This window comes from Phacochoerus africanus, chromosome 3 (genome assembly GCF_016906955.1).
Source record: "Phacochoerus africanus isolate WHEZ1 chromosome 3, ROS_Pafr_v1, whole genome shotgun sequence".
Taxonomy (NCBI): domain Eukaryota; kingdom Metazoa; phylum Chordata; class Mammalia; order Artiodactyla; family Suidae; genus Phacochoerus; species Phacochoerus africanus.
In genome coordinates this window covers 166130910-166148826 of record NC_062546.1, presented here as the reverse complement: position 1 = coordinate 166148826, position 17917 = coordinate 166130910, and the positions used below count along the sequence as shown (strand labels likewise).

Genomic DNA, 17917 nt, shown 5'->3' with positions numbered 1-17917 from the left:
GTATGACCCTTTTAATGTATTGTTGGATTCAGTTTGCTACCATTTTGTTGATGATTTTTGCATCTATATTCATCAGTGCTTACTGGCCTGTAATTTTCTTTTTTTTGTGGTTCTTTGGTTTTGGTATTAGGTTTATGGTGGTCTCATAGAGTGAGCTTGGGAGTGTTCCTTCCTCTGCAAGGTTTTGGAAGAGTTTTGAATGGACAGGTGTTAACTCTTCTCAAAAAGTTTGATAGGAGTTCCCATCATGGTGCAGTGGTTAACGAATCCGACCTGGAACCTTAAGGTTGTGGGTTCGATCCCTGGCCTTCCTCAGTGGGTTAAGGATCCGACATTGCCGTGAGCTATGGTGTAGGTCGTAGATGCGGCTCAGATCCCGCTGTTGCCGTGGCTCTGGGGTAGGCTGGGGTCTATAGCTCCGATTAGATCCCTAGCCTGGGAACCTCCATATGCCACAGGAGTGGCCCAAGAAATGGCAAAAAGACCAAAAAAAAAAATGATAGAATTATCTGTGAAGCTTTCTGGTCCTGGAATTGTTTTTTTGTGGAGGACTTAAAATCACAGTTTCAATTTCAGAACTTGTGATCTATTCATATTTTCTATTTTTTCCTGGTTCAGTCTTGGAAGGTTGTACCTTTTTAAGAATTTATATATTTCCTCTAGGTTGTCCATTTTATTGGCATATAGTTGCTTGCAGTAGTCTCTAACAATCCTTTGTATGTGTGTTATCAGTTGTAATTTCTCCTTTTTCATTTCTAATTTTGATTTCAGCCTCCTCTTTTTTTCTTGATAAGTCTGAAAAGGTTTACCAATTTTGTTTATCTTTTCAAAGTACCAGCTTTTATCTTTTCCATTGTTTTCATAATCTCTAGCTCATTTATTTCTGCTGTGTTTTGATTTCTTTCCTTCTACTCACTTTGGGTTTTGTTTGTTCTTCTCTAGTTGCTTTAGGTGTTTATTTAGGATTTTTCTTATTTCCTGAGGTGAGACTGTATTGCTGTAATCTTCCCTTTGAGAAATGCTTTTGCTGCATCCCATAGGTATTGGATTATCATGTCTTCAATGTCATTTGTCTCTAGGTATTCTGATTTCCTCTTTGATTTCTTCAGGGATCCATTAGTTGTATAATAATATACTGTTTTGCCTCCACGTTTGTTTTGTGCAGTTTTTTTTTTTTCCTGGTGGTTGACTTCTAGTCATAGCATTGTGGTTGGAAAAAAATGCTTGATCTGATTTCAGCTTTCTTAAATTTACTGAGGTTGATTTGTGGCCTAAGATGTGATCTACCATAGAGAATGTTCTATGTGCACTTGAGAAGAAAGTGTAGTCTGTGCTTTCAAATGAAATGTTCTATAAATATCAATTAAATCTATCTAGTTGTTTAAGGCCTCTGTTTACCAATTTTCTGTCCAGGTGATCTGTCCATTGCTGAAAGTATGTGTTAAAGTTCCCCACTCATATCATGTTATTGTCAATTTCTTCTTTTGTGGCTATAAGCCGTTGCCTTACATATTGAGGTGTACCTATGCTGGGAGCATATATAATTGTTATCTTCTTCTTGGATTGGTCCTAATGTAGTGCCCATGTCTCTGGTAACTCCATTTCAAAGTCTGATATGAATATTGCTACTCCAGCTTTCTTGTGATTTCCATTTGCATGGAATATCTTCTTCTATCCCCTCAATTTCAGTCTGTATCTGTCCCTAGGTCTGAAGTGGGTCTCCTGTAGACAACATATATACAGGTCTTGTTTTTGAATCTATTCAGCCAGTTTATGTCTTTTGAGCATTTAATCATTTACATTCAAGGTAATTATCAATATGTCTGTATTTATTGCTGTTTTCTTAATTGTTTTGGATTTGTTATTATTGGTCCTATCTCTTCCTATCTTCTTTTGTTCACTTGTAATTTGTTGACTATCTTAAGTGTTATATGTGAGTCACTTTTTCTTTCTTTTTTTGTTTTTAATTTAGAGCTTCACCTGTAGCATATTCTAGGGGTTCTCAGCCTAGGGGTTGAATTGAAGCTGCAGCTGCTGGTCTACACCACAGCAATGCCACAACCAAACCACGTCTGCAACCAACGCTGCAGCTCATGGCAATGCTGATTCTTTAAGCTACTGAGTGAGTCCAGGGATCGAACCTGCATCCTAATGGATACTAGTCAGCTTCTTAACCCACTGAGCCACAATGAGAACTCTACTTTTGTCTATTGTAGTTTTTTGTTGTTCCCACGAGGTTTTGATATAGCATTCTATATACATATACAAAATTGTTTTAAGTTGCTAGTCTCTTAATTTTGAATGCATTTTTAATATTCTTCATTCATCTTCTTCTCTTGTCACAATTTCTGGTTTTGCTATTTGTCTGTGGATGATTTCCTACTTTTATGTTTCAACCTAGAAGAGTTCCTTTAGCATTTGCTGTAAAGCTGGTTTGGTGATGTTGAATTCTTTTAGCTTTTGCTTGTTTGTAAAGCTTTTGATTTCTCTGTTGAATCTCAATGAAAGCCTTGCTGGGTTAGAGTATTGTGGGTTGGAGGTTTTTTCCTTTTCATCACTTCAAATATATTGTGCCACTCCCTCAGCAGAGTTTCTTCTGAAAAAGAGCTGATAACCTTATGGGGGGTTCCTGTATGTGTTATTTGTTGCTTTTCTCTTGTTGCTTTAATTTTTTTTTGTTTTTTTTTTTTTGCTTTTGAGGGCCGCATATGGAGCTTCCCTGGCTACAGGTTGAATTGAAGCTACAGCTGCTGGCCTACACCACAGCCACAGCAAAGCGGGATCTAAGCTGTGTCTGCGACCTACACCACAGTTCACAGCAATGCTGGATCCTTAACCCACTGAGCAAGGCCATGGATTGAACCCACAACCTCATGGTTACTAGTTGGATTCATTTCTGCTACGCCACAATGGGAACTCCTAAATATTTTTTATTTGTATTTGTCAGTTTGATTAGTATGTATTCTGGCATGTTCCTCCTTGAGTTTATCCTGTATGGTAACTCTCCATGCTTCCTCAACTTGAGTATTTCCTTTCCCATATTAGGTAAATTTTTGCCTATAATCTCTTCAAATATTTTCTCAGCTCCCCTCCCCCCACTTCTTTTGGGATCTCTATGATGTAAATGTTGCTATGTTTAATGTTGTCCCATAAGTCTTTTAGACTGTCCTCATTTTCTTTTCATTCTTTTTTCTTCTCCAGTAGTGATTTTCATCACTTTGTCTTCCACCTCATTAATTCGTTCTTCTGGCTCAGTTATTCTGTTGATTCCTTCTAGTGTAGTTTTCATTTCAGGTATTATCTTATTCATCTTTGTTTGCTCTTTAAACATTTCTTGTAACTTCTTGATCTGTGCATTCATTTTTTTTTTCTGAGATCTCTAATTATCCTTACTGTCTTTACTCTAAAAGTCTTTTCCAGGTAGATTGCCTATATCCTCTTTATTTCGTTGTTTTTGTGGGTTATCTTGTTCCTCTGTCTGAACTTATTTCTCTGTCATCTCATTTTTTCTAACTTTCTATGTTTGCGGTCTCTTCTCCTCAGCCTACAGTGTTTTAGTTCCTCTAGTTTCTGGTGTCTACCATCTGGTGGTTAGGATTGGCCCAGGGGCTTGCACAGGCTTCCTGTTTGGAGAGGAGAGATTCCCACTGGGGTAGGTGGAGCTAGCTTTTGTCCCTCTGATGGTCTGAGCTGCATGAAGGGGTGTGTTTAGAGATGGTTATTGACTCAGTATGACTTTTTTCAGTTTGTCACTCTTTCCTCAGCATATCCTGACCTTTATCCCCTTGTCAGGAGGTGTGACTGATGTTGTGGTGACCCAAGCCTGTGCTGGATTTTGAGTGGGGCCTCGCGTTTGCTCTGTGGTTATCGCTATAAGAGGCAGGGAGAATCTCTGTTTTCTTATCTGGATAATGAGGGGTGGTTATGGTAGACTAATAATGTCAAAGATCTCTTCCAGCTCTAAAAATGTATGATTTTAAATACCTTCAAAAAAGGCCAACTTAAGTAAGATATTTGAACTGAGAAATCAAATTCACGAATAAGACCTACATTTGTAGTTACTGATGAATAAAGAATTTCCACCTTTTTTAGTTACTGTCAAACAACAATGTACTAAAATCCACACACATGCTGGTTTTCCCTTTCTGTATTTAGTGGTGGGACTTGGATGTCAGGCTTAATCAGTATCTCAGCATACTCTGATCTCTCTTCAAGACACAGAATCTTAATCTAAAACTATCTGTTCTTTATAACAGAGGCTATACTGAGTAAGTTACTGGTTCTTGCCCTTTGCACTCCTGACAACCATGTTGATGAAGGATTTTACACTGACTTGTATTTCAAGGATGTTGTGTCTAATGAAGCTTGTCTAAGTCTTCATGTCTATGGGTTGGGCTTACCTGTTCTGATTCCACACTGGCTTCTTTCAGTTTATTCTCTGTTGCCTCTTTACATTTCTTCAGGTGTCTGATAGTTTCTTCCAATTCCTGAACATGTGACACAAAAAATTTTTACAAACTCCCAGTGTACCATATGTGGAACAGAACCTTCAAATTTGTAATAGATGAGCAGCTAAATTATGAATATGATGGGATACTTTCTAACTCCAGGTGCTACCAGAATACAAGATAAAAATGGTTATTTTCAGTTTAACCTATAGTATACATATGTATATATGATTACGAATTTTGATTTCCATGTATGGATTTGCCTGAGAAAAAGCGATTTAACATCTCTTTTAGAATTGGGAGAATATTTTTTTCTTTTTTTTTAATAATGTTTTTATTTTTTCTCATTATAGTTGGTTTATAGTGTTCTGTTGATTTTCTACTGTACAAGTCCTTGCTGCTGTTGGGAGAATATTTTTTGTAGCATACAATCTGTTGGAAGGTAAGAGCTTGATGATCTCTCTCTTTTTTTTTTGTCTTTTTATAGCTGTACCTACAGCATATGGAGGTTCCCAGACTAGAGGTCACATCGGAGCTGTAGCTGCCAGCCTACACCACAGCCACAGCAATGTGGCATCCGAGCTGAGTCTGCAACCTACGCCACAGCTCAGAGTAATACTGGATCCTTAACCCACTGAGCGAGGCCAGGGATCACACCCGCATCCTCATGGATACTAATCGGGTTCGTTAACCACTGAGCCACCACGGGAACTCCAAGAGCTTGATGATCTCTTGAAGTCCCTTTTCAGAAATAAAATGTGCTTTTCATTTGGTTGGGAATAACTAAAAGTCCTATAACAGCAGCAGATATATCTGAGCTTGGACCAACCAAGGGGTATAAAGTTCCCGAAAGACTATTCAGAAGTCTTACTTAGTAACTAGTACTTGCATTTGTGAGCTTTAGCTATTCTTTAAAAATTAGTATCTTTTTTTTTATTAAGTTGAGAGTGAAGATGGAATGCCATGTTCATAGCTACAGACTTCTTAGATATGATTCTAAGGACTTAGCTAAGATGTACAACTTGTAAATTTGTTTTCTTCTACAGAACCTTGAAAATCCAGGTGCCCTTATGCTGGGTTTTGCACATGGCATGTCGATAACTTTGGAGATGAATCTTAGAAAACCTTTTACCTGGCACCGATGCTCCAGCTCTTGCCTTACTTTCCGCTCTAATTCAAGTCGTAGCTCTTGCTGTTTATTCCGTGCTGAGGTATCATATTGGCTCTTGGCCAACAACTGCATCTCCTTCTGTAGGTTAGTCATTTCAGATACAAATTTCTGGATACTCAGTGACTGGTAAGGCACAAAGAGGGAGACAGTTGGTGAGCCTGTCTAAGTTTGGGATTTTATGGGAGTGCTAATAAAATTGTGGGGAAATCATCTACCTGTTCATAGTTTTTTTTCTGATATTGATCCTTAATTAGCTCCATTTGCCTCAATTCTGTTTCTATTTGCTGAAAGTAAATGTGGAAATAATATAAAAGATGATCAGTAGGAAAACTGGCTTTCTCTTTTTGCTTATAGGATGACAGAAAGAATGCCACATGAGACCCACAGTTATCATTCCCTGCTGGGCTCTCCTTCCCATCCAGCCCACTGACCCTGAAAGAGCAAAGTCTTCTACTATCACTGTGGAAGAGAGAGTTGGAAAGCCAGAATGTGATGCTGGCAGCTAATGAGAAACCAAACACTGACACAGCAGTATCTCTGCTGGCAAAATGAGAGCTTCCCTCCACCCCAAGGCAATCTGCCCACTTCCCAGATGTAGCTGTAATTCCTAGAGAACACATGGTGGTACTCTGAAACCATCTTCCCTGGACACCATGCCTGCTTGGATCCTCATCAGATATTAAGGAGGTGAGGGGAGACTTAGAGATCTTCATACAACCTTCATCCTCTCCATATTTTGAACATTATTCGCCTTAGCTGACAAGTGGAGCTTAATTTGGGCCTTTTGATTCTTTATTTTCTCCTTGCTGCTGTTCAGCATCTTTTCTAGCTCTGTGAGTTTCTGCCGCAGCTCTCGGTTGGTTCGGGATACTTCCACGGATCTGAAGTTGGCTTCATCAAGGGCTTTCTTCAGCTGTGGGTCACAAAAGGAAGATAAGAACATTTTTACCTTCCATTCTTGGTTACCTTTAAGCAGTAAGGGAAGATGCTTATGTTAGGCTGTGTCTATATGTTGTTCTCTTTGGACCTTTCTTTTAAAAAGGAGAGTAAGTGAAGCTGTAATAATAAGTAGATTTGTGGAGAAACACTCAGTGATTTTCATAGGTTAACACTAAAAAGCACAATCTTTCTTAGAACAGATAAACAATGTAAATATGTATGTTCATCATTTGCTTTTTAAGACCATAGCTTTGCAGTCAGACAGACATTAAGTTCAAATCCCAGCTTTACTGCTTTACTAGTCAAATAATTTTGGATAATTAACTTTCCTAAGCTTCTGGTTCATCATTGGGGAAGTGTGTGAATAGCCTACCTCATAAGATTTTTAAAAATTAAACAAGATAAGGCAGAGAAAGAATGTAGAGCCTGGCACATACTAACTGCTCAGTGTTCATTACTATATTTTAAAGCTTTTTTTTTTTTTTTTTTTTTTTAAAGCTTAGGCTTTTCTCTTGCTATCAATTGCGACTTCACATCTGGAGAAGTGAAAATAAGTGATCACGGTAGTTTATGTAAATACCTGTCAGTTACTGACCTTGGCTGCATGCATTTTTATAATGTTGCTTTTTTTCTATTGAGGTATAATTGATTTAAAATATATTAGTTTCAGGTGTATAATATACTGATTCAAAATTTTTATAAATTATACTTCATTTATAGTTATTATAAAATATTGGCTCTATTTCCTGGGCTGTACAATAGATCCCTGTAGCTTTACAAAGTAGTTTGTACTACTTATCAATTTTTTTTAATTGTTATTTCTCCAATACAATTTTTTTTCCTACTGTACAGCATGGTGACCCAGTTACACATACATGTACACATTCTATTTTCTCACAGTATCATGCTCCATCACAAGTAACTAGACATAGTTCCCAGTGCTACACAGCAGGATCTCATTGCTAATGATGTTTGTTTTTAGAAATTTTAATAAACTTGTCTAGCAGAAAAATAATATAGTGATTACTGTTAAAAACAAGACAACAGGCCCAAAATGAAGTCACTTATGCTAAGCTCTATGTCAGCAAACTGAGACATAATTACAGTTTTGGCCTCCTAAAATGGACCAGTCAGTCAGAAATTGCCTCATCAGCATTAGTTGGGTTACCTGCCTGATAGACACTTGCCATTCCCTAAAGGAAGTAACTCTGCAATAACCAATCTACTTTTTTGCCTAGTATAACTTCCTTGTTCCTGCTTCCCTCTGCCTATAAAAATCTTTCATTTTGTACAGCTCCTTGGAGCACCTTAATATCTGCAATCACTCCCATACTGCCTGATTCAAATTGACTTTGCTCAAATAAACTCTTAAAAGATGAAAATTTTAATTAGCTGCAGTTTAACAGTTCTGGTGTCAAAGGAGGGAACCTAAGGAGACCCTGATGGCCCCCAGGAGCAAAAAGCAACTGGGCAGAGGTACCCATTGAGCCCATTGAGGCCGTGGAGAAGGAGTCTCGGCTACACAGTTGCCATAAAGGCAGAGGAAAAATGATTTTTCCCTTCCATGATTTCTGGAGACCAGAGTACGACCTGCTGGGACACTACACTTTCTCTAAAGCCTGAACATGGGATCCTGGGAAAACTGGCAGAAGCCGGTAAAGGCTGAGAATTCTTACCAAAGGCAGCTTTCCCAAAGTGGTTGGGAAAGGTAAAACTTTACACTGTCCTTTCTCAAATGTGGACTGTCTCTCCCAGGGACAGCTACTGCCCCCTTATTTGTCTCATCTTGCCCCCTGACAACCTGACTTGGCAACTGCCAGCATGGGGGCCCTAGAAATATGGGTTCTACCCCATTTGTGGTTAGACATGGCTGGCAGAAACTGTGGGTTGCACTGCAGCCAGGCTCCAACTGTCACCAGCTTTCAGGAGAACTGTTAAGTTTTTTTTCAGTTATCTTTGGGAGTGGCTCTGGATCTTGGGAGGGTACTATCTTTTATACCCTCTTTGGGGATACCTCTTGCATCTGTGGAGCTATTCAGTACTTCCGGGGATATTTACTGTGTGTCCTGGTTGAAACCTCACAAGATATTCTAAAGAACTTTTTTTTTTTTTTTTTTTAAATAGTGCTATGGTCAAATTGAGGTTGGCCGAATTGGAAAGTGATATTCAGTGCCTGATAGGAACTGTATTTTAGGCTTTTTCCCTTAATCTAAAATGATACTATATACCCAAGGGGGAAAGAAAACAGTCCAAAAACACACTGCTCTCAATGTAAACATAGGAATCTTTTTTTTTTTTTTTTTTTTTTTGGGCAGCGGTATGCAGGGTCTTTATGGGGGATATCAGTTCCTAGACTAGGGACTGAACCTGGGCCCCAGCAGTGAAAGTGCTGAGTCCTAACCACTAGATGACCAGGGAACTCCCAAAATAGGAATTTTTTGATTTCTATCTTAGTTGAGGATCTTCTCCCTGATGTTAAAACAAATTGAAGGTAATGTACAGTTGGGGGGTAGCCTCCCTATCATTCAGGTTGCAACCCAATCAAGAAACTCTACTTGTCTTACAAATTAAATCATTACAAGAACAGAAATGCAACCTTAGAAGCAATTGAAAGCCCACTTACTCTTTTTTACCAATCTCAAACCTTCCCTATTCATCTCAAAATGCTTGCGGTTATTATAAATGGTCGGGATTTAGGGAACAAAAGTCCTTCTTGGTAACAATTGCATTTTTCCTCTATTCCTCTTGAAATGTAAATATTCTATCTCATCTTCTCCAACTCTTATCAGGAAAGAAGGGCTATTCTGAAAACCAGGCCTATGAAGAATCTTAAGAGTCACTTTCACAAATATTAGTAAAAAGCTCTAGCAGTCTAAGCAGGTAGCCTTAACTTATTCCATCTGCCAGAAAGACAATTTGGATCCAACTGTTCTTTTATAAACTAGTGAGTCTGACATTATTGTACCTGTCCCTTGGCTAGCATTTTTTAAGCAAAACCTACAACAACTCCATTTTTGTCTGTCTACATGTCTATGTATGCAATGTTATAGATGTGTTTTTCTACCTCTGGGTAATATCACCGAAATTAACTTATAAAAACTATTTAATTGGCTTAAAGACAATATTAAGTATAATCTCAAAAATACAGAAACTACAAATGTTTTTCGGGGTCACATGATCTAGGATAATCTTTAGTAAATGAAAGCTAGTATAAGTTGATTTAATTAAAATAGGCGTGTCTTTACAATTATCAGCATGAACTACAATATTTGATTCTACCTAGGTAGAGTTTAGTTTTTGGCCTAGTATAGCTCCCTTGTTCCTATCCCTTCTGTCTACGAATATTGTTTGTATAGCTCCTCAGAGTTCCTTTCTATTGCAATCAATTGCACACTACCTGATTAAAACTGATTTTTGTTCAATAAGCTCTTAAAATTTTATTATTCCTCAATTTGTCTTTTAACATTACTTTTAACATTTTAGAGTTCCCCTCCTCCCCGTACCCTTAAATCAGTGTCACTTGACTTTTAGGAAGAGGCAGCTGAGGGAAGGTAGTATTCTCTATGGCTGGTGTTTAACATGTCAAAGAAAAATTATTTGTACCTTTTCTCTCTATACTAGTTCATTCCTTCAGATCCTAATGTCACACTAGGGTTAGTCTTTCATTACCACCCAACTAACTTTCTATTAGATATTCCACAGTTGCCTCAATTACAGCTTTGTCAAAATTATGTGAGCCCTAAAAAAACTATCACTTAACCTTGTACTTATGTTCGGGCACTGTGATAATTACATATATTTTCCAATTTAACCCTCAAAACAACCCCGGAAAGTAGCTGTGATGATTTCCATTTTAGGATCGAGGAAAGTGAGACTCAGAAGCTAGGCCATCTGCACAGATAGTAAATTAACACACTGCTAATAAGAGGCAGAGCCGAGACTCATAAACAGCACATTGAGGCCACCCCTGCTGCTTACTGCTCAAGACATCACACTTAATTGCTTCTTGGTAATCTGCAAAAGTTCACAATCTTCCCTGTTAAAAGGATTTAAACTTTAAGTATTCTGAACAACTATCTCTGATTAAAGGTACCTTTAATTTCAGTCCTCCCTTTTGTTTCCCACAGAATTTTTTTTGTGTGTGTGTCTTTTTGCCTTTTCTAGGGCCACTCCTGCAACATATGGGGGTTCCCAGGCTAGGGGTCGAATTGGAGCTGTAGCTGCCAGCCGACACCAGAGGCACAGCAACATGGGGTCCAAGCTGCATCTGCAACCTACACCACAGCTCACAACAACGCCAGATCCTTAACCCACTGAGCAAGGCCAGGGATCGAACCTGCAACCTCATGGTTCCTAGTTGGATTCGTTAACCACTGAGCCACGAAGGGAACTCCCCTCCCACAGAATTTTTAAAATAATATTTTAAATATTATACAGTGAGCTTTCGCAGTTTACAAAGCACTCTATAAATAGTTGAATTTAATTTCGTGAATATTCCCTATAAATTGTAATTGCTAAATGCACTAAATTTGGCAAAATACTGGCCAGCCACCCCCACCAAGTCTTGGGATTATTTTAATTCCTCCCTCCCCTTTGCTTATGATACATTTAGTATCTGTTTGATTTTTCTATTACAATGGCTTTTTGATTTAACTGTCTCTACTTTCAACAGAACTACTTTGCTTAGCCCTAATCATCTAAAGCCCAAAGTAACTGTTCTAGTTCCCTTAAGCCTCCATATTTCCAGTTTCTCTTCATTCTTGTCTATTCTTCACTGCTAACAGACTAACCTTCCTACAAAAATTGTGCTTACATCCCTCTCAGAGAGCTGTAGTGTTCCATTACCTAACAGTTCACATCCACCATTCTGGCAGTCAGGGCCATGTGCCAGCTGGCCTCATCTAAGCTAAGCCCTCTTGCTCAGAAATCCCAGAGTCTCTCCTCTAAGCAAGAGAGGCAAACTTTTTCCTTTGCTCATGTGTTTGTTCATTTTTGGAACTAAGCTTGCTCATCCTCTTCCATAGGGTGTTCCAGCCCTGTCAGCTCCCCCCATCTCAATCCTTTACCTTCATCAAGCTTCCCTTCCATCAGCCAACCAGCCGAAAACAAACCTTCCCTTACTCTGAAGTTCTTCAAAACTGTACACAGCCTCTAGCTAACCAGGAGAGGTCCTTTGAAGTCTTCCTAACTTGTCTCATGTAAAGAATAAAGATTACAATTAACTAAGGGGTCATTTAGCACAAACTGTATCTTCTTCTGCTTTTACCTGTGCCTCTCAGGAGAAGGTAGATGTGTGACAGATGCCAGTCAAGTGAACTGAGGAGACAGGTGATTTGCTGTCTGCCTATCAGATGGCATCTCCTTCTTCCTCTTTCCCACACAGTTACTACTCTCCAAGAGGAAGGCTCTCATCAAGGCATTCCTTCTCTGGGAAGGTAACTATATGAGAAATTTTTTTGTGTATTACTTTACAAAGAGCACAGAGATGCCTCTGGCTTTCTGGTGAAAGGAGGATTAGAAGAGCCAAAGAACAACCACAACCATTCTCCCAAATCCCATAACTGGTCCTCCTTGTCAAAGGCATTCACCTAGAGGGATATTTTTATTATTTGCCTCCATACCTCTGTCATTTCTCGTTGTGCAGCTTTCTTTGCTGTTTCTCTCTCAGTTTGAAATTGCTTTCTTAGAGCTTCTATGCGTTCAGCATGCAATTCTGCTTCCATTTTGGATTCTTCATTCATCCGTTCTCTGTTTTGAAAAGACAGATGATAAATCACCTTTAGAAAATAACTTAGGAGGTAAGAATGAGTTGGTAACTGTCCAAATAGGTTGTGATTTACAAATGGGAAGCAGATCAGCCACCAGGTGATGAGCCAGCTCGCTGATCTGGAGCTCATTAACAGAAAAAAAAAAATAAGCATTAAAAAACAAAAAGTCACTCCAGAAAGAGAGATCCACCCGAAAGAGAAACACATACTCTTGTTTTAACCAATACTAAGTGTCCTGAGCTAGCAACATTTCACCAGAACATAAAATTTGCACAGATCACAAATGTAGAAGATACTATCTCTGCTTTAGTTTATACCTGTCTGCTGTATCAGTATGTTTACTACCTGAAAGAAATAAAGATTTGTATGTACTTTCCTTGGGTATCAATGTTCATGGGATGTTAATCATGTTTCAATCATATTTCTCTAGGAGTTCCTGTCATGGCTCAGTGGTAATGAACCCACTAGGATCCATGAGGATGTGAGTTTGATCACTGGCCTTGCTCAGTGGGTTAAGGATCTGGCGTTGCTGTGAGCTGTGGCGTGGGTCGCAGATGTGGCTTGGATCTCGTGTTGCTATGGCTGTTGCTGTGATGTAGGCTGGAGGCTGCAGCTCCAATTCAACCCCTAGCCTGGGAATTTCCATATGTCGAGGGTACTGCCCTAAAAAGAAAAAAAAATTTTATCTAGATACAGTCTAAGAAAAAGCTTTAGTAGCTTGACCTGAACTTGATGGGTTTGACCTAACTAATTCAGGCCAAAAATGAAAACAATGAATGGTCTAGCATCTGTTAGATGGAGTTATCCCATTCCCAGAGGGGTTATTCCCATCCGGGCTGCTGCTATTCCTTTTCCAATTCATGCTTTTAAAAGACACATAAGTTTTTGATAGAAAAGGTTTGGCAAAAAAAAACCAACAAAACAAAACCAAGTGTCCCTTCCAACTTGGTGTAAGCTTCATGTACCGAGGAAGATGGACACCAGAGGGAGGAAGAGTTAAAGGGAGCGTACCCAGCCAACCAGTGTCCATTGCAGCTCAGCTACACCTGTCTCCTTCAAAGCTCTGCTAGGAGTACAAGCTCAAAGTAGGGAGAAGGGTTTAACTGGTTTATGTGAATGAGCCAAACGTACTCTCCCAGAGGAGCTTCCCTAATTTCACAGTGACTGTGCTGCCCTTACTTGAAGGTTTCCAAATTCTGTAGCTCTAGTTCTTTGTTTTCCAATTTCTCTTGAACATGATCAAGCTTTGTTTGCAGATGATTATTTGTCTGGAGAGCTTGCTCCAGGCTCATAGCCATTTTCCTGTTGTCTTCTCTAGCAATGTCTAGAGCTTTCTGCAGAGGCTCCATCTGAAAGATAGAAGATTGTTTTTAATTGCACCGTAACAGATACAGGAAGTCCATAACATTATATATTCACTCTTTATACTTAAAAAAAAGTATTACTTGGAATTAGAAGTGAAGACTCCAGATGCCTGGAATATATATGTGAGAATTTATTACAGACAGTACTTAGGAGATGCTTAGAAGGCGATGGGAAGGGTATGCTCCATTAGTCACTAGAGAGATTTGGAAAATAGAGCCAACTTATTTATCTTAATTTCTAAAATTTTAAACTAGTAGTAAATTCCTGATCCTATGACTCTCTGGTCTCACTGCCTACATAGATAAGAACTGGCAACTGTTCCTTGTGTATCCTCCTAGAAAAACCTTATTTATATGAATTTATCTCTGTGTATTTTACATATGTGCATATGTACAGATACATATTCAGGTGTGTATACACCTGTGAACACACATGTGAGTATGTGTCTCCTTACCTAGTAGGATCACTCTAGCTACTTATGACTGAAGTTATATTTTCTAAGCCATTTAACTTCTACAATCACTTGTGCATTAATACATGAAAAGAATATAGACTGTATAAGACGAGGAATTAGACATAATTGTGGTTCTGGCTTGCCAATAAATAACTCACTGTAAGATTATAGACCCATTTCTAATATGTAAATATGTCACTGTCCAAAACTCAGACTTTGGAAAGGAAATTTACTTGATTGTTTTACTCCATTTTTTCCAAATAGCAATATCCCAATAAAATAAAAAATATCAACATTACCATCTATATAAACCTGGCCTCTACCTCACTGTTGTGCTGGGCATCCACCACAAGCATTCTGGCCTGCCACTGATCCACTTCTGCTTCCAGCTTTTGCACCCGCTGTTGATTTAGAGCCCTAAAATGGAGAGCACAGAGCTATTAAAAAGAACTATCTAGAAGTTATACAATTGGGAGTTACATGGCACTCTTCCAGGAAGTTCAAATGACATATGCTGTGGGCAATATAGACACTCAGATTATCTGAGAGTTGTCAGGTGACAATTTGTAGCCTCAGATGTAGTCTGCAGTAGTTAGGTTAAGAAACTAATTCTCCTAAGCATTAAATATTTGTCCCATCTATGAATCAATTTAGCATGATACATTAAACTATCAATGTTAATTACTAACTTATGGGCTGGTAATTTTATATTATATATATCATTAGTATACCTCTAGCTGGACTGGCTTGCTCTTGGGATTTTTTTCTTTTTACCTAGAATTTCGTGAATAAACTATTTTTAATACCATCCCCTTGACTTTTTTTTTTTAATTCAAAAGTAATATAGATTCATAACATGTAAAAAAACACAATGAAAAATATAAAAGTTGGAGTTCCCATTGTGGCACAGTGGTTAACGAATCTGACTAGGAACCATGAGGCTGCAGGTTCGATCCCTGGCCTTGCTCAGTGGGTTAAGGATCCGGCGTTGCCCTGAGCTGTGGTGAAGGTCACAGACATGGCTCGGATCCCATGTTGCAGTGGCTCTGGTGTAGCCGGCGGCTACAGCTCCGATTGGACCCCTAGCCTGAGAACCTTCATATGCTGCGGGAGCAGCCCTAGAAAAGGCAAAAAGACAAAAAAAAAAAAGAAAGAAAGAAAGAAAAAAGAAAAATATAAAAGTCATTTGTTCTCCCGTAATAGAGAGGCAATGTGCAGCATTAATACACACATTATATCATAAAGGCCTTATTAAACTCAAACCATTTGCTCATTAACTTAAAGGGGAAAGGTTTATATAATTTTTGAAACAAAGGAGTTCATTTATAAAGCATGGCTAGAAGTAGTTCTTAGAATGATTCACTAAAATAATGATTAATCTTAAAAAGGACATTAACAAATGGATAATTAATACAAACAAAGGTAGGTACTTAGCTTCAATTACCTTGACAATTACTATTCTGTAGACCCAAGGGCAGATTTATATGGTATAGAAAACAGCAAGGATAAGAGTTCCCACTGTGGCTCAGTGGTAGTGAACACAACTAGTTAGTATCCATGAGGATGAAGGTTTGATCCCCAGCCTCACTCAGTGAGTTAAGGATCCAGCTGTGGTGTAGGTCACAGATGCAGCTTGGACTTGGATCCCACGTTGCTGTGGCTGTGGTGTAGACTGGCAGCTGCAGCTCTGATTCAATCCCTAGCCTGTGAACCTCCATATGCTGCAAGTGCAGCCCCAAAAAAGCAAAAACAAAACAAAAAACAAAAAAAAAACCAACAAAAGAAAACAGCAAGATACCCATTTACTTCACTACAAAATATGGGAGTTTTGAATTTTTGGAAATCATATTTATTCTAATTCTAGATTTTCCTGAATTTGCTAGTTCTTTAAATATCATTTGGCTAATTTTTCCACAAAGCAAGCAATATAAAGTGACTGTTTTTGTTTGTTTGTTTGTTTTTGTCTTTTTGCCATTTCTTGGGCTGCTCCCGCAGCATATGGAGGTTCCCAGGCTAGGGGTTGAATTGGAGCTGTAGCCACCGGCCTACACCAGAACTACAGCAACATGGGATCTGAGCCGAGTCTGCGACCTACACCACAGCTCACAGCAATGCCGGATCCTTAACCCACTGAGCAAGGCCAGGGATCGAACCCGCAACCTCATGGTTCCTCGTCGGATTCGTTAACCACTGGGCCACGACGGGAACTCCTAAGGTGACTGTTTCTTAATTGCACACTGTTCCTTACTACGATTCAGCAGAAAAATACAAGTACAAAGACAGAAAAATCATCTCTGGTACCTTTCTTTCTTGAGGCCTGCAATCTCTGAATCCCTCCGCCCAAGCTCTATTTGCACCTTTTCCAGAGCACCTTGCATCTTACTGTGAGAAGCCAACACATTCTCCAACATGATTGTAACTTTGCAGTTGTCTTCTTTAGCCTCTGCCAGTTGTCGCTGAAAGTTCCCCACCTAATAGAAAGTAGAACAAGATAAGGATATCTGGATCCTTTCTGGTTATGCTTCTGCTGCTGACTCCCATGACTTCTAGAAAAGAGTATGGAAACCAGGTCTGTAGAATGCTAAGAGGAACAATTTTACCTTGTTCAAGTTATTGTGACTTTGAGAAAAAGAAAACTAGACCCTAAACCCTATGAAAGCACTCTGTAGTGCTTGCTAACTACTGTCATGTCACAGCACATATATTAACTAGAAGCATCAGGATCAACAAATTCTTGGGTCTAGAGGTGGTCTCAGGCTGGCCCTCGCTGGCCCTGCTCAGCTAATCTTTCCACGGGGGCAGAAGAAGATAACATGTCTGAATTCCACCAGAATTATCTGAGGTAAAAAGACCCTAAGAAAGTGGAAACTGCTGAAGAATGATGTAACTCAACAGCCCTCTTCAGAGGGGCAAAATCTAGCAACTGCTGTCAAGAAGTCTGGGATGTGACATCTCTTTCCAATGAGCACAAACACTGTGTTAAGTAAAAGCATTTGATGATTTAATTCAACATAAAATCATAATAGTATTATATCACGTTAATAAAACATAAATAGGTGGTTATTATTACGAAGGTCAGATGTGTTAGGAAGATGTGTTCAGAAAGGAAAAAAAAAAACCTTTGGGAGTTAGATCATGCATTTTTATGGGAAATACTTTTTTTTTTTGTCTTTTGTCTTTTCTAGGGCTGCACCCATGGTACATGGAGGTTCCTAGGCTAGGGGTCTAATTGGAGCTGTAGCCGCCGGCCTACACCAGAGCCATAGCAGTGCAGGATCTGAGCCACATCTGCAACCTACACCACAGCACATGGCAATGGCAGATCCTTAACCCACTGAGCAAGGCCAGGGATTGAACCCGAAACCTCATGGTTCCTACTCGGATTCATTAACCACTAAGCCATGATGGGAACTCCTATGGGAAATACTTTAAAATTCTTCTAACGTTATCTTTTCTCTAGGAAAAAAAATCCCTTCTGATCAATTCTCTATCTTTTTTACTAAATGTAATAAAAAATGAAAGACTAGGGCTCATGAAAGACTTCAGAAGCACTCCATCTCAGTAACAGACTTTAGTAAGGACTGATGCCTTGCCTTCTTGTTCTCCCTGTCCTCCAAGGCCTCAAGGTCCCCTTTCAACTTCTGACTCTCTTTCAGGGCTGCATCACGACCCTTCACCACTCGTGAGAGCTCCTCTTCATTCTTTTCAAGAATGGATTTCACCTTGGTAGAAAAATGAAATGATAAATGATTTTCTCAAAGCACAATTAATC

At 39.1% G+C, this 17917-nt stretch overlaps 1 protein-coding gene across 11 annotated transcripts in view; it reads right to left on the bottom strand.

Annotated features, from left to right (window-relative positions):
• Window positions 1-17917, bottom strand: part of CCDC150 (coiled-coil domain containing 150) — a 91968-nt gene that overhangs the window by 5076 nt on the left and 68975 nt on the right. For all 11 annotated transcript variants that reach the window (XM_047773117.1, XM_047773119.1, XM_047773120.1 and 8 more), the window contains 9 exons: window positions 17739-17867; window positions 16447-16616; window positions 14469-14562; window positions 13506-13675; window positions 12180-12306; window positions 6338-6532; window positions 5835-5903; window positions 5581-5742; window positions 4401-4487 (listed from right to left, as the gene is read on the bottom strand). In XM_047773117.1, the coding sequence (XP_047629073.1) occupies window positions 4401-4487; window positions 5581-5742; window positions 5835-5903; window positions 6338-6532; window positions 12180-12306; window positions 13506-13675; window positions 14469-14562; window positions 16447-16616; window positions 17739-17867 (1203 nt within the window). The remainder of the gene's footprint in view (window positions 1-4400; window positions 4488-5580; window positions 5743-5834; window positions 5904-6337; window positions 6533-12179; window positions 12307-13505; window positions 13676-14468; window positions 14563-16446; window positions 16617-17738; window positions 17868-17917) is intronic.